Source organism: Rhodnius prolixus, unplaced genomic scaffold (assembly GCF_049639745.1).
Source record: "Rhodnius prolixus isolate KJV_2025 unplaced genomic scaffold, Rpr scaffold_10, whole genome shotgun sequence".
NCBI classification, from domain to species: Eukaryota; Metazoa; Arthropoda; class Insecta; order Hemiptera; family Reduviidae; genus Rhodnius; species Rhodnius prolixus.
In genome coordinates, this window is record NW_027411615.1 from 21,791,473 (window position 1) to 21,815,753 (window position 24,281).

The 24,281-nt window shown below is 34.9% G+C and overlaps 2 protein-coding genes across 7 annotated transcripts in view; one reads left to right on the forward strand and one right to left on the reverse strand.

Moving 5' to 3' along the window:
* LOC141456686 (uncharacterized) overlaps positions 1-9,857 on the forward strand; it is a 29,734-nt gene extending 19,877 nt beyond the window's left edge. For 2 of the 3 annotated variants that reach the window (XM_074132871.1, XM_074132872.1), the window contains exons 15-20: positions 383-533; positions 650-830; positions 1,323-1,454; positions 7,095-7,332; positions 7,509-7,589; positions 9,726-9,857. In XM_074132871.1, coding sequence (XP_073988972.1) covers positions 383-533; positions 650-830; positions 1,323-1,454; positions 7,095-7,332; positions 7,509-7,589; positions 9,726-9,765 — 823 coding nt within the window. In that variant the 3' untranslated portion in view covers positions 9,766-9,857. The remainder of the gene's footprint in view (positions 1-382; positions 534-649; positions 831-1,322; positions 1,455-7,094; positions 7,333-7,508; positions 7,590-9,725) is intronic. The other variant, XM_074132873.1, reaches the window with a different exon arrangement.
* The window catches only part of numb (NUMB endocytic adaptor protein), a 251,312-nt gene that overhangs the window by 134,304 nt on the left and 92,727 nt on the right, over positions 1-24,281 (reverse strand). The window lies entirely within an intron of this gene.

A 24,281-nucleotide genomic window follows, 5' to 3' on the forward strand; every position in this document is an offset into this window, starting at 1 on the left:
TTATTAAATGAACGAATTTGTATTATTCTTTAGTAAACCGTAACTATTATTATTTAGGATTGAAACTAGCGAGGATTCGGTCAAAATAAATCCTTACAACTCCGTCTTATACGCCAACGTTTCCACAAATTTAGTGTCTTCTTCAGGATCTGGATATTACAAATAAATAACCCAACAATTAGACTATTAATACACTATAGTCTAATTACTATGTTATTTATTTTGTAATATCCAGACCCTGAAGAAGACAATAAATATGTCGAAATCTTGGGCGTAGAAGACGGTATTGTTTTTTTAGTTTGACCAAATCCTCGCTATTTCAATCCTACACATTAAATGTACGGATACATATTTTTCTAATTGCAAATAAACATTGTTTTAGGGATTTGATGGATGATCTAACCATCTCACACAAAGCTAGTAATCATTTAAGAATACCAAATGCAGCAGATGTAAATTCATTTAACAAAATAACACTGGAAGAAACGGTGGTACCAGTTAATGTGTTAGATGCAAGATCACCATGTAGTCAGGTATATTTTTCTTGCGCTAAACAACGTTTTTCTAGTCCATTACGTTCAAAAAATTATTAGATAATTCAATTTACGTGATTAATCTAATTACACCTGTGATAAAAATGTTTTTTTAGTCACAAAATGGGAGCAGCAAGAATTGCTTTGATAACAATTTGGCTTCTTCTTACATGGAATGTAGTGAACCTAAAGTTATGGGCAACAAAGCATGGACACATTTGAAGTTACATCCCATTCCAAAAGATATTCCAAAGCAAGATAAAAAGTTATTGTCCAATTATGGAGAATTTGTTAAAGGTAAGTTGTCAAACGATAAAATTCGGTTTAGTTTAGAATATTGTGCGATGTTAGTGTAGTTAATATCTTATGAGTGAATAAAATCTGAAAAACTAAATTTAAAGTAATCTATTAAATTAAATGATCAATACAGATTAATTAAAGACATTTAATCTAAATTTATATGAACTGTGCTGGAATAACTAAGATTAATACGTCAATTTGAATTATAATGAACATGTAAACAAGAACAATATTGGAAGTTGGTGACGGTGATTTGTAATTTGAGGGGTTCAAGCTATTAAACTGGCTCGCAAGGGTGATTGAGCTTAAAACGCGTAAAGATTGATTGCTATTTAATTGAGAGTTGATTAAGTTTATTGGTGAATGATTCTGAGAATAAATCTTTTTAAAAAAAGAGCTGGCTTACCTTTTTTCATACGGGTTTTTTTTAAAAAAAATTATTGCAATAAGAATTGCACTTTTAATATTTACTTTCGTTTCTATTTACAGTTTCTTCGTATTTGTTATACCTGCAAAAATTAAAGGCAGATAATGATATTATAGAAAAACGTGTACAAGAACTTCAACAAAAAAAGGCAAATTTGCTCCAAACGTTACCAATGGAAAGAGATTTTACTAGTGGTAAAAAAAAAATATGTTAATTCGCATAAAAAAAATTTAAAAAAATAAATCTATATTTTATGATAAAACTTAAGTTTATTGGTGTAAGAATAAAATTAATAGGAGGTGCGACTATTAAATAAACTAGAATAATGAGCGATTGCGGGCCAACTGTGCGTGCGACAAAGTTGGTACGCCCAACCGCTGTTTAGCTTGAGGCCTCCTCTTTTGATTGCCGGAAACCCGATGCCAGTAGACATATTCATATGGCCATGGCATTTGTTTTTGTAACTTAAATGTGGTTTTTTTTTTGCCTGAAAAATGTTTAAATATTTCAGTTGAGCAAAGAGTTGTTGTGAAATTTTATACCAAACATGGGAATACGACCACAGAAACGTGAATTACTATGTAAGGTATATCGGTAATTAGTGTATATCAAGTGCACATGTTTTTTGAGTGGTTTAAACGTTTTAAAGAAGGCCGCGAAGATGTTTGAAGATGATGCTTGCTAGAGTCCTCTACTGGTTACTTGGAAGAATAATAATAATATGAAGAAAAGAACCTTAATTGTGGAAGAAAAAAAGACATGGGTTCTGCATCAAGATAACGCACCGGCTCACAGTGTATTTGTCTTTTAAGACGTTTCTCGCCAGACATCCCAAAGTTTGGCCATCATCCTTCTTATTCATCTTACCTGGCTCCAAGTGACTTCCATCTGTTACCAATGGTCAAATCTGCGTTGAAAAGGGACACGTTTTGATAGCGTTGAAGCAATAACACCAAAAGTGGCCAGTGCGTCAAGTGGGAGCTTACAGAAGACGACTTCCACCAGTGGCAAATTGGCAAGGAGCAGAGTAGAGACATTGGAGGGGATAATCAATTAATATGTATGAATTTAAAATAAAAATTTTTTATAGCATAAGTCTCGTTATTTAATAGCCGCACCTCATATTTTTATTTGTTTATTTGGATTTGTTACCCAAAATGGGATTATCATACTTCGTACTATTGGTTATTGTTTAAGAATGATGCTAATGTTTTTTTGCTTTTGAGAGGGGCAAAGTTTTTTGAAGAAGTTGTGAAAATGAAAGCTACATTTGATTAATTAAAAATAATCTGCCAAAAAAACAATCATTCATACTTTTTTATAAATAGTAATACTCCTAATTGACACATTTGAAATTTCGGCATACGAGGTGTGTTCAAAAAGTAACGGGAATTTTTAAATTTCGCGGGTTTGGAGAGTCTGATTGTAAATTTTTTTTTTTTTATTATGTTGGTACACATGCCCCTGAAGTACGATAAAATTTTCAGTAATATTCATTGTTTACTTCTTAAGTGGCAGCCGTTAAGGTTAGACGTGTTTTTCGAGCTTGGCGATTTTTGTTTGTTAAAAAAAATGGATCAAAGAATTTGTATTAAATTTTGCGTAAAAAATGAAATAAAGTGTAATAAAGTGTGTGAAATGTTAATAAAGGCATATGGTGAGTCTGCTATGAGTAAAACAAGGATTTACGAGTGGTATAAGCGTTTCCAAGATGGCCGCGAAAACGTTGAAGATGACGAACGACCTGGACGTCCAAGCACATCAACAACCGATGAAAACGTGAAAAAAGTGAAAGAAATGGTTATGAACGATCGCCGAATCACAATCAGAGAAGTCGCTGATGATGTTGCCATATCAATTGGCTCATGCCATGAAATTTTTTCGGATGTTTTGGGTATGAAACGTGTGGCAGCAAAATTTGTTCCAAAATTGTTGAATTTCGAACAAAAACAGCGGAGAATGGAAGTTGCTCAAGAGTCACTCAATGAAGTCGACAACGATGCGGATCTACTGAAACGTGTTATAACAGGTGACGAAACATGGGTTTACGGATATGATGTCGAAACTAAGGCTCAATCGTCCCAGTGGAGGCATTCTGGATCGCCAAGACCGAAAAAGGCTCGACAAGTGCGGTCGAATGTGAAGGTTATGCTCACTGTGTTCTTCGATTTTAATGGCATAGTGCATCATGAATTCTTGCCACAAGGTCAAACAATCAATAAGGAGTACTACCTACAAGTTCAACGCCGTTTGCGTGAAGCAATCCGAAAAAAACGCCCGGATTTGTGGCAAAACAATTCATGGATTTTGCACCACGATAATGCACCTGCTCACACTTCATTGCTTGTTCGTGAATTTTTGGCCAAAAACAAAACTTTAACGATGCCCCAGCCTCCATATTCGCCAGACATGGCTCCATGTGACTTTTTTCTATTTCCAAACATAAAGAGAACATTAAAAGGCCGTCGTTTTACAAGCATAGATGACATTAAAAGCGAATCGCTGAAAGCTATCACAAAGATCGAGTTTCAGAAGTGTTTCGAGGATTGGAAAAAGCGCTGGCACAAGTGTATTGCATGCGAAGGGGACTACTTTGAAGGCGACAATATTAATGTAGATGAATAAATAAATATTTTTTTCAAAAAACGAAAATTCCCGTTACTTTTTGAACACACCTCGTAAAATGTTTTCTTTTTAACATTATATGATTGTTTAAACCAGAGGGGTTAACCTGGTGGCCCCCGAGCTAATTGTTCTGGGGCCAGCGTTGTTCTGAAATAAAATGAAAATGGAAAAAAAATCGTAATGAAGAAAATAGCACTTACAGTGGTCAAAAAAAGTATTCATACACTTAAGTTTTCTTACTTTATCTACTGAACTTTTTGGTTCTAGGATGACTAGTTCTTCAGCACTGAAATCGAAGATAGTAACCATGAATTTATTGCTCTCGTTTTCTTTTATAAACATAAAGAATTGATTAAAAAGCAGAAAAATAATTTATTGTATGCAAAATAAGTATTCATACACTCAGTCTGAATGTTATAATTAACGCAAAACTAAAGACCTAATATTTTGTAAGCAATCCCTTTGCATTTGTTATTGCCTGAAGCCTCCTTGGCATAGATTCCACCAGGTTTAGTGTCTCTTGAGATGTGATTTCTGTCCATGATTTCTTTAAATTGGTTATGAGCTCTTTTCTGGAAGAACATTTCAATTTTCGAATTTTCCGTCCCAAATAAGACCATATATTTTCAATAGGGTTTATATACGGAGACTGTTACACTCGGATTACCAGAGCCATATCTGGATTGGAAAGTAAATATTAAAAAAGTGAGAGTGGTAGCGCAATTAAGGCTGTGCAATATGTCCAAGGCAAGGTTCTATATTAATGAAACCTGTTATGAATTTGATGAAAAGAATCTTTGCCTCATTTGTAACTCTTTTTCTCCAGATTCAATTGTTCATTTCCTCTTTGAATGTACCTCACTGTTACCCGTCAGAAGTCACTTTCTCTACACGTACCATTCTTCAAATAAATCTAAAAATGATAGCCTTCTCAAGCTGTTAGACATAAATAGTGTGCAGCAAATTAATGATATTTACAGTTTTATGCACCAAGCTCTGAAGCTCAGAAGTTCTTTGCTCTTAGAGTGATAACTGTTGAGTAATTTATGTTTAACTAATTAAGTAGGGGAGGGATTAGCTATGTGGTTAGCGTACTCGATTCCCACGCGGAGGTCCCGGGTTCGAATCCAGCTGCTAACCCTTAGATTTTCTCTTCCCAGGAGCTTCTTACAGCTCACTGTCCGGTGATGGACAGTGTTGTCTGTAACGAGAGAACACTGTCCGGAGGCCGGCAGTGCACTGAAAAAAGCTCCGGGCGCCAATAACCATAGATGTTGACGCGCCTTAAATCATAAAAAAAAAAAAAAAACTAATTAAGCTATTTTCACTCATGTACATGTGTCTATGAGTTATGTTTTAGTTATCCACTTGTTTACCTCATAAAGAATAGTTTCCTTTATTTTATTACTATATTAATGAAATGCTATTTTATTTATTTATTTTGCTTTATTTTATTTTTCTATTTTGTATTTTTCATTTATTTACTTCTATTTTTATTTTTACTGTTTGTACATTTTTGTTACAACTCCCAGCTAAAGGTATTTACCTACAAGCTTGTAAATAATAAATAAATAAATAAATATACGGAGACTGTGGAGGGGTGAGAAGTTGTTTCCGGGCATTATAAAGCAGCCATTCATTAAGTACTAAATTCATTGTTACTATCTTCGCTTTCAGTGCTGAAGAACTAGTCATCCTAGAACCAAAAAGTTCAGTAGATAAAGTAAAAAAACTTAGTGTATGAATACTTTTTTTGACCACTGTAGATCAAAGCCAATATCGTACACACAATTCCCTCCCTCGTTAACTCTAGCTACTGAAAACGCGTGAACAATGCGTCCTGGTGTATAAAAACGCTGACTCAGTTCCGGCGACGTTTGGAACCCTTTTATGTGTGCCACTCTAAGTGGAATTCCAGAATGATTCGGTTTTAAAAGGCAAAAAAGAGGTAGGAATTCCCAAAATATATTCTTACATTCTCACTCTTTGAATCCAGATATAGCAAAACTTGTACGAGGAAATCTCTGGCAAGTTTTTGAGGTAAAAAAGAATAATTTTCGTTTTATAAATACAATTATATAGTGTTTTAATTATCCTAATCCCATATTATTGAATCCTCACTTTAGAATATAAATTTAAATGTGATGTGACTCGCGTAAATCTTGTCTGTAGCACCAATTGGCCCGAGTTGAGATGGACACCCCTGGTTTGTTTCACTTTTAAATTAATTATTTCAAAAATATTTCAGAATGTGTGAGATGTAAATATTGTATAGTTAACATTTAAAATTCACAGAAAATTTTAATTTAAAAAAAAACTCATGGAGAACCGTAAATTAATTAAAATTAACTAGTATTTGTCTTGGAAATTCCCGTAAATTAATTTCATTTTTGAACTTTTTTCAGTTTTTTATTCATAAATTTTTAATTAGGATGGGGATATGGCTGAAATAAGTCAATTTACGAAGAGGATGTATTTGCTGTCGTCTTGAAGCGAGCATTGTTTCTGTCGTGACTCTATTACGGCTAAGGTAGCCAGAAAAACAGCTAGAAAAATTGGGGGAACCATGGGCGCTTAGAAGCAATTGGATAGGTGAACCATTAGTGAATAAAAAAAAAGAACATGGTAATCTCTTCCAAAACTGCCAGAAGGAAGTGGTTTTCTTTAGAATGGCAGTCGGCCAAGATTAGCTAACTAATCGTATAAATCGGCTAAGAATGTAATGATTCCCTTATCTGTTCCATTCCTGGTGAAGCAGACATGCCCTTGGTACAAGCTAGAAGGGCAACTCAGCGATGGCAGGCTCAATTGGAGTTCAAATTTGACTCTGAACTGCCAAGGACGGGCATTAGGCAAATAATGTTTAGTTTTTCACTCAAGAGATAAAAGTGCGTGTATTCACACATTCATAAATTCATTTTTCCATAAATGAGCTACCCCGTTAATAAGTTCAGTTTGGAGTCCAATGAAAACTTAATTTCAATAAACTGATTCAATTTTTTTTCTTACAACAATAAGTGAAATAAAAATTTATTCAAATTAATTAAGAAAGACAACAAAAGGGATTTAATTAAAACTAATTAATTAAATTAATTTAATTTTTAAATTAAAACTATTTAAAATTTCCCTAATAAAATTTTTTCACATTCTGTTTTGTAGATGATACCCTTCTAATAGTCTTTATTTATTAATTTAAAATTAATTTACAGTATTCCCAACACCACCACCATCAGAAAGAAATATTGCACTTGACAATATTGGTGTCGCAGGGATACAGCCGACAAATCAAGTTCCAAATTTTTGGAAAGAATCTGATGACGAAGTTCTGCTAGAAAATGTACTACTTAATCAAGAGCCGCAGCAACCAGTACAAAATGACTTAGTGTATTCACTGTTCTATGATTTTACTGAGACTCCTTCTCCTGCGCCAATTCCTTCATCTATAAGGTAAAATCGTTAGTTAAAATCTAGTTACTGAAAATAATTTTGCACTTTTTATAAGAATTAAAAACAAATTAACAAGATTTTGAAATATTCCCCATTTCTTGCTTGGAAAAGAAACTAGTAAACTAAAAAAATGTTGCTTAAACAAAAACAAACAAAATTAAATTCTATTGTTTTAGGCAAGAATATGATGAATTCATGCAATTACAGAGTAAGGAAAGTGATGAAAAATACACATCGTGCCCAAAGAAGAAAAAGAGGTAATTTTTCAAATTAGAAATTTATGTTTTTAATTATTGAAGCGACAGTGTAAGAAAACTTATCTCTCGTTGGTCTCTTTAAATACCATCCATATACAGATTATTCGAGTTTAGATGATTACAAATAAATACGAGTATACGTAAATTAACTTTGAACATCTTAAAGTTGTTTCAAATTTTTAAGATAAAAGGAGTTCGTTTTTTTAAAAAAAACCTTCGATACCTAACTAACAAGTAGCGATTGTCCCACAAATAGACGTGATTATTAAAGAAACATTATCTTCTTTAGAGAGAGACAGTTAGTTCTTCAGTGCTCTTAGAGTGTCACTGCGTTTAGCGAAGCAACATTTCCATAGTTTCAACCAGACTCCGCCCATTCGTTAATCGTCTCTTAAGGTCGTTGATGTGTGCAACTATTTTTGTTTACCGAGTACTCAAGGCAAATTTAGAGTAATACGAGGGTCGTTTGAAAAGTCCGTGCAAAAATAAAAACTACTTAATTTTTTGGGGTAAACCTTTTTTAATTTTTCAACATAGTCTCCTTTTAGGCTTATACACTTCGTCCAACGCTGCTCTAGTTTGTTGATCCCTTCCGAATAATAGGATTTGACCAAGTCTGAAAAATAGCCATTCGTTTCTGCAATCACCTCCTCGTTTGAATAAAATCTTTTTCCTGCCAGCCATTTCTTCATATTGGGGAAAAAATAGTAGTCCGAGGTAGCCAAGTCTGGAGAATAGAGAGGGATGTGAAACGAGTTGGAACCCTATTTCCATTAATTTTGCGACCACAACTGCTGAGGTGTGAGCTGGTGCGTTGTCGTGATGGAAAAGGACTTTTTTGTGGGCCAATCGTGGGCGTTTTTCTTGCAGCTCGGTTTTCAAACGGTCCAATAACGATAAATAATATGCACCTGTAACAGTTTTACCCTTTTCCAGATAGTCGATGAGGATTATTCCTTGCGAATCCCAAAAGACAGTCGCCATAATCTTTCCGGCCGAAGGAACGGTCCTCGCCTTTTTTGGCGCAGATTCCCCCTTGGTAACCCATTGTTTAGATTGTTCTTCGGTCTCAGGAGTGTTGTGATGTATCCATGTTTCATCCACAGTGACGAAACGACGCTTAAAGTCCTGCGGATTCTTCTGGAACACTTCACACGATTTCGTTTTTGGTCAAGCGTGAGCAATCGCGGCACCCATCTTGCGGATAGCTTTGTCATGTCCAAATGTTGATGCAAAATATTATGTACCCGTTCATTCGAGATGCCCACAGCACTAGCCATCTCACGCACCTTCACTCTTCTGTCATCCATCACCATATCATGGATTTTATCAATGATTTCTGGAGTAGTAACCTCAACAGGGCGTCCAGAACGTTCAGCGTCACTTGTGCCCATATGGCCACTCCGAAAATTTTGAAACCACTTATAAACTGTTCTAATCGAAGGTGCAGAGTCACCATAATGTTTATCAAAGCTTCTCTTTAGTCTCCTGAGGCGTTTTGCCTTTCATAAAGTAGTGTTTAATCAACACACGAAATTCTTTTTCGTCCATTTTTTGAAAATCACTCGACTTTCTCGATTCAAACGAATGCCAAACACAAAGAAATAGACCGATCTGGCTGAAACTTGGTGTATGTTCTTCCAAGAGATGCTAGTAACTTAACATAACCTCGATACGCGCCAGTGGTGCTATCTCTCTGACTTTGCACGGACTTTTCAAACGACCCTCGTAGAGTTACAGTTCATTTGTAATTTTCGTCTTAATATAATTTTATTTAAAAATAACATTTCTTGATATTTTGAAGTTGTTTCGGTCACCCTCGGTTGTTTCGGTTGTTTCGTCAATTATTGTGTACTAAATGAAAAATTATTGATCAAAAAGCCCCTAATTGTTGTAAACAACTGTTACCGGTCAAACATCAAATACTTTTGTAAAGAATCCCAACCATTTTTCACCTCAAACTGAAACAAATATTACAAAACTTAAAACATTAAGAATTAACCAAATTGTCAAAAATTACCAAAATACCTCAGATTTTTTTCTGAATAATGCAAATCTGAAATGAAATCAAATTATAATTTCTTGCAAGATAATTCATGCAAAAATTAAAAAAATACTTCATTTTTCTTGTTCCAGAGTTTTTAAAAAAATTTCTAAGAAGCGAAAGTTGATTTAAGAAATGGTAAAATGTTAAGAAGATATTTGTTTTTAAAGATTTCTTTTCTTTATTTGTTTTAATAGTTTTTAATAAAGAAATGTTTTAGCAATTTTCTGTTTTTCTTTTATCCAAAGAAACACACAACAGTAAAGGATTGAAGTAAGGTGTTGATTTATTCAAACCTTACCAGGGCGCCACGGTAGCCGAGCGGTTAGAGGCGAGACCCTGCGAAGCTAATATGTACTGTGGTAATAGGTTCGATTCCCGGTCTTTTAGACCTTGGATTTTATTTAATGGTTAAATAAAAGAAATTTACAGTAAAGTATGTTTGCTAGTCGCCTCCGTCCTCGACACCTAATTGGTAGTTGGCGCGCCTGAAAAAATAGGCGATTACATTACTACTAACTTACTTACGAGGTCTGTAAATTAAGTAATGAGACTGATTTTTTTTATTTTTGTATTCAAAAAGAATTACAATTCTATATTGTCACCTTCAAAATAACTTCCTTCTGAAGCCACACAGCGCTGGAAACGTTTCTTCCACTCCTCATAGCAGTGCTCGAACTCCGATACTGGAATAGCCTTCAGCTGGTCGGTTACAGCCGTTTGAATGTTTTCGTCTGTCCCAAAATTGCTCCTTGTCACACAGCAATTTCAATAAACGAGTTTTTGGCCAGTAAAAACTTTCCTGTGGCTTTTCAGCCTCCTTATTCGCCTGACTTGAGTCCTTGTGACTTTTTTTTCTCTTCCCGAAGTTGAAAAATCACTCCAAAGGGAACTCATTTTGGGATAGTCGAAAACATTCAAACGGCTGTAACCGACTAGCTTAAGGCTATTCCAGTATCGGAGTTCGAGCACTGCTATGAGGAGTGGAAGAAACGTCTCCAGCGCTGTGTGGCTTCAGAAGGAAGTTATTTTGAAGGTGACAATATAGAATTGTAATTCTTTTTGAATAAAAAAATTTAAAAAAATCAGTCTCATTACTTAATTTACAGACCTCGTACTTATTCAAACCTTACCAAATGACTTCGGTCAGGAGTAAAACAAAATTTATTTTAATTTTATTTTTTGTTTGCACATGCAGATTAATTCTAGCTGCTGCAAATCTCTTTAATTCTATGAAGAAATGTTCATGAATTAATCCGCAATTAAACGAACTATTTTAATGGCACCGCTGCAAATAATAGTAAGGATAATGAGTGATTTGCAAAAAATAAAAAGGGAAAAATGCAGCGCTTAGTTTAAAACTTAGATGGTTGGTGTCAGGAGTTAAGAAGTTATGTTGAGAAAACAATGCAGTAACACTAGGCTATCTTATTGTGCCCGTTTTGTCCGTTACTATTTTTAGTTGGTTTGAGAGAGGAACATTCTGATGGTATTTGAAGTTTAGGATCATCTTACGGATATTGCAGATAGACCTTAGTTCCGTATTAATACTGTCATCTGATATTGTGTCACTTCCTCTCTCTTTCTACTTCAGTATAAATTTTCTAGCTGCAAATATTTAAATTCATTTTTATAGTACAGTTCTTTTTTATACGATTTAAAATGAGTTATTTTTTTTTAACATTGAAAATGTTATTCGAGAGGGTGATTTGGTAAAAAAGACATCATTGTTCTTCAACTTCTTCTTCTTTTCTTCTTATTACGTTTTCATTTAGAACTGAATACTGTCGAACGAAGTGGAACGATTGATTTTTAATAATAAATTATCAAAAAAAAATTAAAAAAATCTGGGTGAACGTCTACTATAACTGTTCAATAAAAAGGTTCAGTTTTCTTTGGAATATCATAGATTTTTCACTTGATGGCGGTTTCACAGTTGATCCTAAAAGGAACATTAAGTTTAAAACTTGATTGCCTCACCCTAAGAATTTCCCTTCAGGATAACTTACCATATATCTTTCAGAAAAGAAGTTACCATAGCAACACCCTCCGTAGTTAAGGAAGGTAGAGTGCAATAAGAAAAGCATTATCGAAGAATGAATTCTTTTGAATTAGCTGGATTTTTTGTTAAATACATAGTAACAGTTTAAAAAAAACATTAAATGGTTAACTTACGTTTGAATACATTCTGAAGAAAGAACTCCATACATACCTGAAACAAAAAAAAATTATAATAATGTTTTGAGTACAGTTCAATACAACTGAAACTTATTCCCACTTAAGTTAAACAAAACGTAGAAAAGTTGAGGTATTTTTAGAATACTTTTTCGATAAGGTGGGTTCCTGTACTAAACAAGATGTACTTGCAGACCAAGGTGTTCGCGGTTGACCGGAGAGCGAAGAGGTGGGATTGCATTTAGAAGAGTAAAAAGAGCGAAGGTTTCCCTCGCTGGTAGAGCGGCTCTTATCGTGTTTGATCACTTATTAATTTTTTCGCCATCTTCTTCTTCTATTTCTTTTAAAGTAATGCAACGAAGAAAAAGCCGATACGGGAGTACTCCCTGGGATACTGGGAACTTCGGCCATCATCTCGCTTTAATTGAGCAAACAATATACCAATTGTAGAAGGGCAACAACCACCTAATGAAGAACTTAGCGATTACGCTTTTACGGATTCCACAATAAAAAAAAAAAAGTAAAAGTAAAGTAATCGCCTATTTTTTCAGGCGGGGCTTAACGTCCAACTACCAATTAGGTGTCGTGGACGGAGGCGACTAGCAAACATACTTTACTGTAAATTTCTTTTATTAACCATCAAATAAAATCCAAGGCCTAAGACCGGGAATTGAACCCAGTACCACAATACATATTAGCGTCGCAGGTCTTGCCTCAAACCCGCTCGGCTACCGTGGCGCCTCGGATTCCACAATACCCCGGTACATTTCTATACAGGTCTTTTATTTTTGATTTTTTTTTTTTTTTTTTTCAGCAGTTTTGTGATCTAATCTCGCGCTAAACTGAGCGATCATTAATCGGAAACTGAAGTAACCTCTGCGAAGTGGGCGCAAACACAAATAACGCCAAAAACGGGTGGATTTGAATGTACTTTTTTTTTTCTCGGATGTATCGATAACAGGTGGATATTGTTCGTTGGAGTTGCAGAAGTTAAGCAATATATCGCCATAACTTCCTGCTCTGATTATTTTGAGGCTTTCCAGTCCCAAAATGATATTTGTCCAAAATATTTTTGAAATCGATAATACTGGGTAACTTTGGTTCTAGAGTATTATTCTTCTCAATTGATCCGACTAGATAAAATGAAATGGACAGAGAGAAACTGCACCATATCCTTCAGTTTCCCTGAAAGAGCTCAGTCTAGTTCTTCTGTTTCAAAGAGCAAAAAAAAATTAAATATTCCATCCTAAGCATATGCATTCTAAAAGGCGCCACGGGTAGCCGAGCGGTTAGAGGCGAGACCTGCAAAACTAATATGTATTGTGGTACTTGGTTCGATTCCCGGTCTTAGGACTTGGATTTCATTTAATGGTTAATAAAAGAAATTTACAGTAAAGTATGTTTGCTAATCGCCTCCATCAATGACACCTAATTGGTAGTTGGACGTAAAGCCCCGCCTGAAAAAGTAGGCGATACTTTATTTTGTATTTTTGTATCCATTCTAAAGCACTGTGCAATTTTCAAAAAAAAAAAAAAAAATGGTTGTCCAAGCAGTACGGTTAGTGTCAGATTAAATCCATCTTCTACAAAGTAACAATTAGAACTATTTTAGTTTTTCAAAGTATTGAGATGTTAAAGAATTTTATTTGCTATTTTTGTAATTAAATTGATCCTTATGTACTTTCAAAAATAATTTTATAAATGTGTAATAACAGCACATTATTGAGAATTGAGAAAAACTTAACGTCAAAATAATAATTACGCAGTTTTTCCCTTCCCCCCCCCTTAAATTAGGCCATTTGGATAAGGTTTACTTAGAAAATAATCGCGTCATTTATGCTAATAATAAGATACAGAAGGCAGGGTCTTAATTTTTTTTTATTTAGTCATCTTAAGAAATTTTATATAAATTTACATATAATTTCATTGATTTCGTAACCAATGACGTCAAACAATGACCTCAGGTTTTGTTATAGTAGAATGTGCGCCAACCAAGGTTAAAAGGAAACAGCTGTGCTTCTGCTTTTTTTATTTATTAGCATTATACTACGAAGTATGCGGACATTGTGACTCGTTCAACTGATATAATTTTTGAAAGTGAGCCGTATACTTTTATAATGTAGACAGTGAATGATTTAGGTACAGTAACTTTATTTCTAAATGGTGATTTTTTTTTTTTACACCATGAATAGCATTACTCGTGGCAATCGATAAATTAAAAGAAAAGATACTTTAGGCTAGAGCTTTTATTATTAAAAGTGTCTTAAAGCAGAGTTTGAAGGAGAAAAAAAAATTAAAAATTAAAACTGTCGCCTCCCAAATCTTAAAGAAAATGCGCCCAGCCTTAAACTGCCAGCAAAGCAAAGCGCGAGAGCCGTCTAAGGAACTTGAAAGACTGTGGTAGAAGGCCGATTAAAAAGATTGGTTTATTCAGCTTCTATAATGAATATAGGAAACATTTTGAATGGCAACTTTATTCAAACAAGAGTTGAAATTTACATGAACTCAAAAACGTTTTTTGCTTTCGTTAATAATTAATTCCTTATCAATACAAATATTTCTTTTTATTCTGCCTACTACTTCTCCTCTAGTATGAAAGACTGCAATGCCTCTGTCATGTAAATTACTCGTATATTTTAACCCAATTTTTTTTTTATCGTATTGTACAATTTGATAACATCTAAGAGAACAGTTATTATAAAAGGTTATTCAAATCGTTTTGGCGAAGCTAAGTTGTAAGTTTTAGTTAGCTAACATTAGTAACAATGATGATTGGTTATGGGGAAAAATCGAACTGGGTTGAACGTACTGAGTGAGCTTGGTACAACTTGGTGGGGAAAAAGGTTTGTATTTAATTTCTTTAGACTTAATTCGATACTGCAATAAACTATCAGACAGCCTGGCTTTCATACATTTTGTGTTAACTAATTTGAAATTTGGTATGCTGTTATACAAACATTATATTATTATAAAATACTAGATACGAGGGTCGTTTGAAAAGTCCGTGCAAAAATAAAAACTACTTAATTTTTTGGGGTAAACCTTTTTTATTTTTCAACATAGTCTCCTTTTAGGCTTATACACTTTGTCCAACGCTGCTCTAGTTTGTTGATCCCTTCCGAATAATAGGATTTGACCAAGTCTGAAAAATAGCCATTCGTTTCTGCAATCACCTCCTCGTTTGAATAAAATCTTTTTCCCGCCAGCCATTTCTTCATATTGGGGAACAAATAATAGTCCGAGGGAGCCAAGTCTGGAGAATTGGGGGGATGTGAAACGAGTTGGAACCCTATTTCCATTAATTTTGCGACCACAACTGCTGAGGTGTGAGCTAGTGCGCGTTGTCGTGATGGAAAAGGACTTTTTTGTGGGCCAATCGTGGGCGTTTTTCTTGCAGCTCGGTTTTCAAACGGTCCAATAACGATGAATAATATGCACCTGTAATAGTTTTACCCTTTTCCAGATAGTCGATGAGGATTATTCCTTGCGAATCCCAAAAGACAGTTGCCATAATCTTTCCGGCCGAAGGAACGGTCTGTCTTCGCCTTTTTTGGCGCAGATTCCCCCTTGGTAACCCATTGTTTAGATTGTTCTTTGGTCTCAGGAGTGTAGTGATGTATACATGTTTCATCCACAGTGACGAAACGACGCTTAAAGTCCTGCGGATTCTTCTGGAACAGCTGCAAACCGTCCTTACACAATTTCGTTTTTGGTCAAGCGTGAGCAATCGCGGCACCCATCTTGCGGATAGCTTTGTCATGTCCAAATGTTGATGCAAAATATTATGTACCCGTTCATTCGAGTTGCCCACAGCACTAACAATCTCACGCACCTTCACTCTTCTGTCATCCATCACCATATCATGGATTTTATCAATGATTTCTGGAGTAGTAACCTCAACAGGGCGTCCTGAACGTTCAGCGTCACTTGTGCCCATATGGCCACACCGAAAATTTTGAAACCACTTATAAACTGTTCTAATCGAAGGTGCAGAGTCACCATAATGTTTATCAAGCTTCTCTTTAGTCTCCTGAGGCGTTTTGCCTTTCATAAAGTAGTGTTTAATCAACACACGAAATTCTTTTTCGTCCATTTTTTGAAAATCACTCGACTTCCTCGATTCAAACGAATGCCAAACACAAAGAAATAGACCGATCTGGCTGAAACTTGGTGTGTTCTTCTAAGAGATGCTACTAACTAAACATAACCTCGATACGCGCCAGTAGTGCTATCTCTCTGACTTTGCACGGACTTTTCAAACGACCCTCGTACATACAAATGTAATTGTAAATGTTTATTATTAATAATACGCTGTACCACATTTATAAAATTATTTTTGAAAGCACATAAGGATCAATTTAATTACCAAAATAGCAAATAAAATTCTTTCTAAACCAAATCTATGTTTTAAGAGTTGTTATTTCATTTATTAAAACAACAAAAGTACTAAAACATTAATTGAGTTAAATGTTATGTACTGATCAAGTTTTTAAATTAAGTGCTTACTGTCAGTAAATAAAAACGAGTTTACTTTTAGGTTAGAATTAAAGTAGGTATTCTAACAGTACTTTATTGCAAAACTGACTGCAAGGATCAATGGCATCAAAATGGAACCGACTTTCAAGATGCGGGACATGCATTAAAGTCAAACGTTGATAGAAACCATGATGAAATAATTCAAACAAAGGTTGAGTATTAGTGATGAGCAATTTACGCATCAAAAAAGCTGAACTGAAAAGCTTTTTCTTATCAAGGATTAAGGCCCGATCGTTTTAAAATACTAAGAATGTAAACATAGTGGTGCGGCGATGATAGTTGCTTCAATTCAGAGAGAGTGGTGAGCGACGAGCATGCACATAGTGACGAGTTTAGTCGCGTTCTCCTTTCGACGAGACATGATGGAGGAATCGTTTATATAAACAAAAATTCTTCCATGAAGATTTGGTATTTACAGCAGCTTAGTAGCAGGAGCTGCACTGTTCAAGATATAAACAGGACTAGACATGAACTTAGTGAATTCCATCACTTGTACCAACAACTTCGGGAGCATCCTGACAAGTTTCATTCGTATTTTCGAATGTCTATTTCAACATTTAATTACATACTAATCAGAGTTGAAGGCACGTTAATCAAGAAAAAGATTAATTTCAATGTTAACCCCATTAATTCTGTCCCATTTCTTATCCAACACAAATCGGTTATAATGTAGAAGATCCTGTTGGTCCCACAGAGGTTTCTTTAAAAAAAAAACTACTCCAATAAATGCAGCAATATCCATTTTAACCTTCGGAAATTGAGCGCGATGAGAGCGAAGAAATCAAACATGTCACAACTCGTTGCTCTACTCTCTCTTGGTAGCGTTCTACTATAAGTGGTCCCATATGTTAATTTGTGTTTGTTTTCGCCGCTTTGCTTGCCACTCCACTATGTTTCCAGCCTAATAGACCACATAGACGGCCAAACATTCGCCTTACATAATTTCTATCTTAGATAGATTCCAAGACAGTCACTTCAATGTTAGCTTGAACGAGTCACGTTCGCACGTTCACGTTTTCTGGACTACAGCAGAAAATGTAACAGTCCAGGAATATTTCTGAATATGGACACAGAACGAAAACAGGTTCGGATATAGTCCAAATTTGGCTTCTGGGACCAATTGATAATAAGAACTGGAAGACGAAATAATAAAAAACGAAACAAGTCCAAAAAATTTTTGTCAAGTACAATTTTTGGCCTGCCAGGAAACAAAATGTTATGTAGGTATGTACTGAAAAAAAAATTGTACAAATTAAATGCTTATTTAAAAAAAGAGTTTACTTTTAAGTTAGAATTGAAGTAGGTATTCTAAAATAAGAAGGTTGCATTTTAATCATTTTCTGTTTTATGACTTCACCAGAATGGACGAAAAATTAATTTTTACTAAATGTTCTCTCTTCTTTGCATCTTCACTACCTTCACTTAGTGACATCATGAGATGCTAAATACTTTTAACAAAATTGGTCAATCAGGAAATACCATTTCCCTGAATCTTTTAGTTTTTTTCTTTAAATCATTTTTAGCTTTTAAGGAAGATTCATTTTCACAGCAGTTCACGAAGAGTTTCAGGTCCCAAATTAAATACATTTAATTTACTTTTTAGAAACTTATATAAAAAACTACTCCAATTTTGAATTTCTAGATAGATAATAATTATAAACTAATAAGATAGCAGGGAATTCTTCTAAATTAGTTACAGGTGTACCAAAGTTATTCTGTAAAACCTATGATTACCCACATCTCATACTGGCAAAGTAGCCCATTAAGAAAAAGCCTCAGCTTCTATTCCAGCAAACCAGTTTGTCTACACTGGCAGCATGCAAGTGTTACGAGTTGATATTATACGAAAAAGAGGCTAAGGATGTATTGAAGGATTAGCCCTAAGAAAAAATTTAAAATTAAAATAACTGAGTTACAATAAATTCATTTTTAAATAAATTGGCATGAATTTATGAAATTTGATCGTAAGAGACAGGAGTTAAATATTAAGGTAGCGTGTGAGAAGATTAGAGAAGTGGGCTGAATTTAGAGATAACATACAGGTAAAGTATCACCAGTTTTATATAATATAATATATTCTGTATAAATTATACTTATCAGAGCTAAATAATTATCGAGAACTCAACTAAATATTATTATAAAAGAAAATAAAAAGACTAGCTGATGGTTTTATGAGAAAGAAATGCTGCAAAAGACTGCTCCTTGAGGAATGTAACATATCTCTGACTGGAGTCTGGAGTAACATCAATAACGTTCCACATGATGATAACCCAGAATCGACAATATTGAACTGATCTCCCAGGTGGTTTTCATATATTGTTTTCCCCCAAACCAGGTTAAGAAGATAACCAACCTGTAGAGATAGTTTTGAATTTTCAACTACAGCAAACGAACATAGCTTGATAGTTTTGATTAACGAAAAACGAGGGTAGTTCACTTAAAAAAAGCTCATTAATTTGCTAATTATTTTGCAAGGAGAAATAATAATTACAGAATTCCCTTAAATTAAAAGAAATTACTCTAAAATATTAAAGAAAAGTCAAAATTTTGAATTTGCTGGATATATGAGAGTGTTTAAAAATGTGTTGAGATTATTTTGAAAACTAATAATATAGAAATCGTTGACCCATAAATATTAGGAACTACACGTTATCTTTAAAGGATATTAACTGCGTCATCTTCCACGAAAAGTATTAATACCTCTAATACTTATCTCTCTAATGCAATACTACGTCTCGTTTACCTTCCAATGGAGTGGAAATTCGCAATAATAATTCCATTTAGCTGCTATCTAACTCACTAAAAAGAAGCTTTGAAAAATATGAGACAAATAATTAAAGAAAAATAGGTATAATAAATAAAAAGGTTGCTGTTATATTAATGGTTAAATAAGGTAGATATGCCTTTTGGGATACTGGATACTGTATTTCCCATGAGAGATGAGTTAGCCAAAAAAAGAGGAAATTCTATCCAAAAGATTCAAAATTCTCCTTTAAAAAAACTTACGGTTTAAAAAGTTGAAAAGATAAAGACAAAGTTCGTAATTTCAGCCATTTAGAAACGAATGAAAAAGCTTATGTTTTATTCTAATTTTATAATATCATTTAAGTAATTTTACTGCATACAATTAATATTGTTTAGAATTACTAGATGTCACAGACCTTTATGCAGACCATTTTCAATTACAAAATATTATTATAGAGTAGCACCTATTTAACTTAGGCTGGTTGTAATAAAAAGTATCAAATATTAATCAATAAATCATTGAAAATAGTTAAATAACAGGCCTAAGAAAATAAACATACAAAATGGCAGGGGACAATAGGTGAAACATGACCCACATTTTCTTTTACATACTTCGTATGCAAATAACCATTATTCCCAATTTTCTGTTTACTCTTACATTATTAGTATAGAAAACAGGACATTAGGCAAGAAAAATCTTTGATTTTTTAGGTTTTTATTGGGAAAACATTTTATTGCATAATGTGATACTTCATTAAATACCTACGGAGGAAAAATTAGTAAAAAAAATTAAACTTGAATTTTTTATGAAAATAATAACCAATAAAGATTTGGCCAATCACAGAAAAAGATAAGAAAAGTGGGTTGGTTGAAGAGCCAATCAGAAGTGAGAACAGTTTATTTAACCACGCCTAACCTCCATGTATGCCACACCACGCCCTCTTTGGTCCTTAATAAAATGGAAGATCTGTTTTTTTTTTTCATTTTAATGAGTGCTAAATTTAATAGATGATATTATGGGTTATTACTACTTGTGAAGAAAAGCTTATATGTATTTATACTGAGATTTTAAGATTTTCAGGTACCGTTGGAATACCTCTCAGTTTAAATCAGTTAAGTAATTAACGGGAGCAAGTGGATTGTATTCTAAAGTCAATTGCTTGTTACTGAGGTAAAAATCATTGCTTTGTAGTGATTGGTGATAATCATGACTAATTTTATTATAAATTATACGAATTTTGTGTTACTGGGAAGGCTGCTATTACACTTCATATCTGAAATTTTACTGGGGCAGATAATTTAACTAAGAACAATATGAATTCCATGTCCGAATGAATTGTGACAACCAGAATGTGTGAGAATTTCAGTAGGAAATGTTTTTCTCTCAAGAACTTTTTTGCAGAAGGCACCAGTCCATAGTTAGGGATTCCAGATGACACCCTCAAAGTTTAAAATCAGTAATAGGGGTGAAAGAGTGGGAACAGAGAGACGAAGTAGCGTGGTAAACAGGTAGAGGATACTTGGTGAACTAAGAGGGGTTAATAAAGAAGGGAGAACTTCAGGACGCCAGACAAGGTCAACCTTCTCGCTAACAGCACCCCATACGAAGGTTTTACTTTGCTTTCTTTTTTTTCTCCACACAAGGTCCCCTCCGAGGAGTTAACACATATTGCATCCATAATCTAGAAATATCTCACTCCCCTAGTCGCCATGTCCATACACAGCCAGTTCTTCAGCTCTCACGGTGCTACGGCATTCAAATAACTCCCACTTCTTGCTTAGTAAAATTTATTATACGTACAATCACCATTATGTGTTCAGCATGAACAAGATTTGCTAAGTTTCGAAAGGGGAATCAACCTTCTTTCTCTGAATACAGTGTTCATACAATAAAGATGTCTTCTTAATCTTAATTTAATTATTTAATAATAACACCAATTATGTAAAAGAAGCTAAAGTAATCTTCAAAGAAAGATTAGAGTCCGGTTTTTTGGTGGATTTGTCCAGCATGGATCAGTTGTGAGAACAACAACTTCTTTACAAAGGAATGACAGAGAGAAATATAATTCCATCTCTAAGAACTGTTCCATTAAAAATTCTCCTGAGATTAGCCTGAACACCGTAGAATCCGTAATCATCTCTTTTGGAGGTTCTTTTCTCTTTGTAGTCTTATTAGAATCTCCTGACCCTCGTCTTCAGAAGTGCATATTTATAAAATAAATAAAAGTAAAGTAATTGCCTATTTTTTTCAGGTGGGGCTTGACGTCCAACTACCAAATTAGGTGTCGTGGACGGAGGCGACTAGCAAACATACTTTACTGTAAATTTCTTTTATTAACCATTAAATAAAATCCAAGGCCTAAGACCGGGAATCGAACCCCGTACCGCAATACGTACATATTAGCTTCGCAGGTCTCGCCTCTTAACCGCTCGCCTACCGTGGCGCCTTATAAAATAAATAAATAAAATGTAATTACACAATTATTCTTTTGCCCGTTTACCTAGTACCAGTATCTAGGACTTTTCATAGACAAACCTCTAACCTGGAATCCCCCTACACATGACTTAAATGGAAATAAATAAACAGAAATTGAACGGAATTTTCGACAGACTAACTTAACGTTCGCTAAACAAACGATTAATTTACACTGTTTTATCGTTTCTTTTAGTAGAGCATTTAGCCAAGGCAGATATCTCGCATGGCGATTAGTTTTGTACTTTCTGCCTATTTAAACATCACTTTGGTAGTTGGACGTTAAGCCCGAATAGGCGATTACTTTATTTGCACTATACAATTTATAGGTCGGAAGAAATTTCAAGTTCTAAGAGGGTTGAAGGTAACCTGAAGTCATCTCTAACGTCTGGTGATTTCCCAAGTGTCTCAATCTTTCTCGGGTAATGTCATTTCGCCGACATTTAGTAAGCGGATTGGTGTTTCTTCCATTTTTCTACAGAACAAAGCAAGTGCTATCACATTTACTGACCCAGCTTTTTCAATTACCCTCTGATAAGGCTATGCCCAGTGAGGAAACCTATTAATTTGAGGAATTTATTATTTTTTGCTCAGGGTGAGGCCCAGATCAGGCCTCAGGTCTTCTGCTCCATCTGCAACTGCCCCTTTCTCCCCCGGGAGAAAAACCATCGCAAACCCAAAGAATGGTTTAGGCTACAAGAAAGATAGAGCGTAAAGTAATGGCCTATTTTTTCAGGCGGGACTACCAAATTAGGCATCGTTGACAGGGATGGAAGCTCGTACTTTACTATAACCAATTTTTTCTAACTAATAAAAAGTAGTCATACGCGGAATACGAACTGGGGATCTCCCACTCACAAAGCCACGCTCTTGTCCACTAGACCAACACTCGCCCCAAGAGTATTTAAATTGTTTCACCCGTGTTCAACCAGGTTAAAATATCTTTCAGCTACTCCATTGATTAAGGAAAAAAAATCCTAATTCAGTTAAAGACAAATGAAACACTGTAGGGAAAGTTGAGAGTGTTGACATTTTCTTACTAGTAGTTTCTTTCATTTTAAGTCAAAGTTGCTGTAACCATATTTGTTTTTAAAATTATTCCGATTAGAAAATATGCTAAAGTGCAATAGGTTAACTTTCTGCATACTTACAAGTATACAACTAAATTAGGTCAAGAGGTTTATAGAAATGCTAAGCATGATATCCGTGGTGTACGATGTGAACCACTCTTCTCTTTAAATGTTCTAATGTACATGTCAGAAACAATTCTGCTACATAGGCAGTAAAGATGGATAAAGTGGCCCTTCAAAGAATACACAAAAGGGTTACTAGAGATGACTTGAAGTTTAAATTAATAACTTTCTTAAAATTTATTGTTCACTCCCAAAGACTGGAACCACTAATTCCACAAATTTTTAACTTAGCATTCATAAATAATAACAATAATATATATTTATTTACACTAACTTGTGTACAGCAAAGCATATGGCAAGCGACTTCATACTGTACAACTACACGGACAGAACGTTTGCCTTATAACTTACCTATCCTACTTCGCACTCTTATAACTAAAAAGCGACGAGCAAGATCTCTTTGGCAGCGAACTAGGTATCCTTCCCACAAACGAAATTTCAATCATCTTGCAAGACAGCTTAAAAACGAACTTCAAAAATACTATAACACCCAATACGCTAACTATACAAAATCTCTTACCACTGACGACAACTCACTCTGGACTGTCACCCGACGAATATTAAAATTTCAACAAACCTCCTCCCCTCTCCGTTCTGCTGACAACTCCTGGGCTAAATCTGATCAAGAAAAAGCTGACTTACTTGCAGCTCACCTCTCTTCCGTCTTCACCCCACATCCTGACACCCAAAATCTACAACACACCCAAGACGTCAATACCGACTTGGACATTCCTTTACCAGTTTCTCTTCCTCCTAAATCATTCACACCCAAGCAAGTCAAGGAGGCCATTATCAATCTTCCCCCTAAAAAGAGTCCAGGTTATGATTTAATCACAGCACACATTCTCCTTCAACTTCCTAGAAAAGCAATAGTCCTCCTTACAACCATCTACAATTCAATACTGAGAACTACCTATTATCCTATTCTTTGGAAATTCTCCACCATCTGTATGATACCTAAACCTTCAAAACCCACGCATCCACCTTCCTCTTACCGCCCTATCAGCCTCCTTTCGATTCTAGGCAAAATTTTTGAGAGACTCCTCCTACCACGCCTTCAAGAAAGTTTTGATGGCCTTGGAATTATCCCAAATCATCAATTTGGTTTTCGCAGTTGCCACTCTACAATCCAGCAGGCCCATCGCGTTGTGGACACCATCGCTACATCACTGGAGCTTAAACATTTCTGCGCTGGAGTATTCTTGGATGTCTCACAGGCCTTTGACTGAGTATGGCACAAGGGTTTGCTATGGAAGCTTAAGGGTATTCTACCAAGCACATACTATCTTATACTCAAATCCTATCTCTCCGACCGATTCTTCCTAGTAACTCAAGGCTCTTCTCGATCATCTATTTTTCCTGTCCTTGCTGGTGTACCACAAGGTAGCGTCTTAGCTCCTCTTCTCTACACAATCTTTACAGCCGACTTACCTTCAAATCCCAACACCTCCATATACACCTTCGCTGACGACACTGCCATTCTCTCCACACATACTGATCCTGTCTTCGCTAACCACTCTCTACAA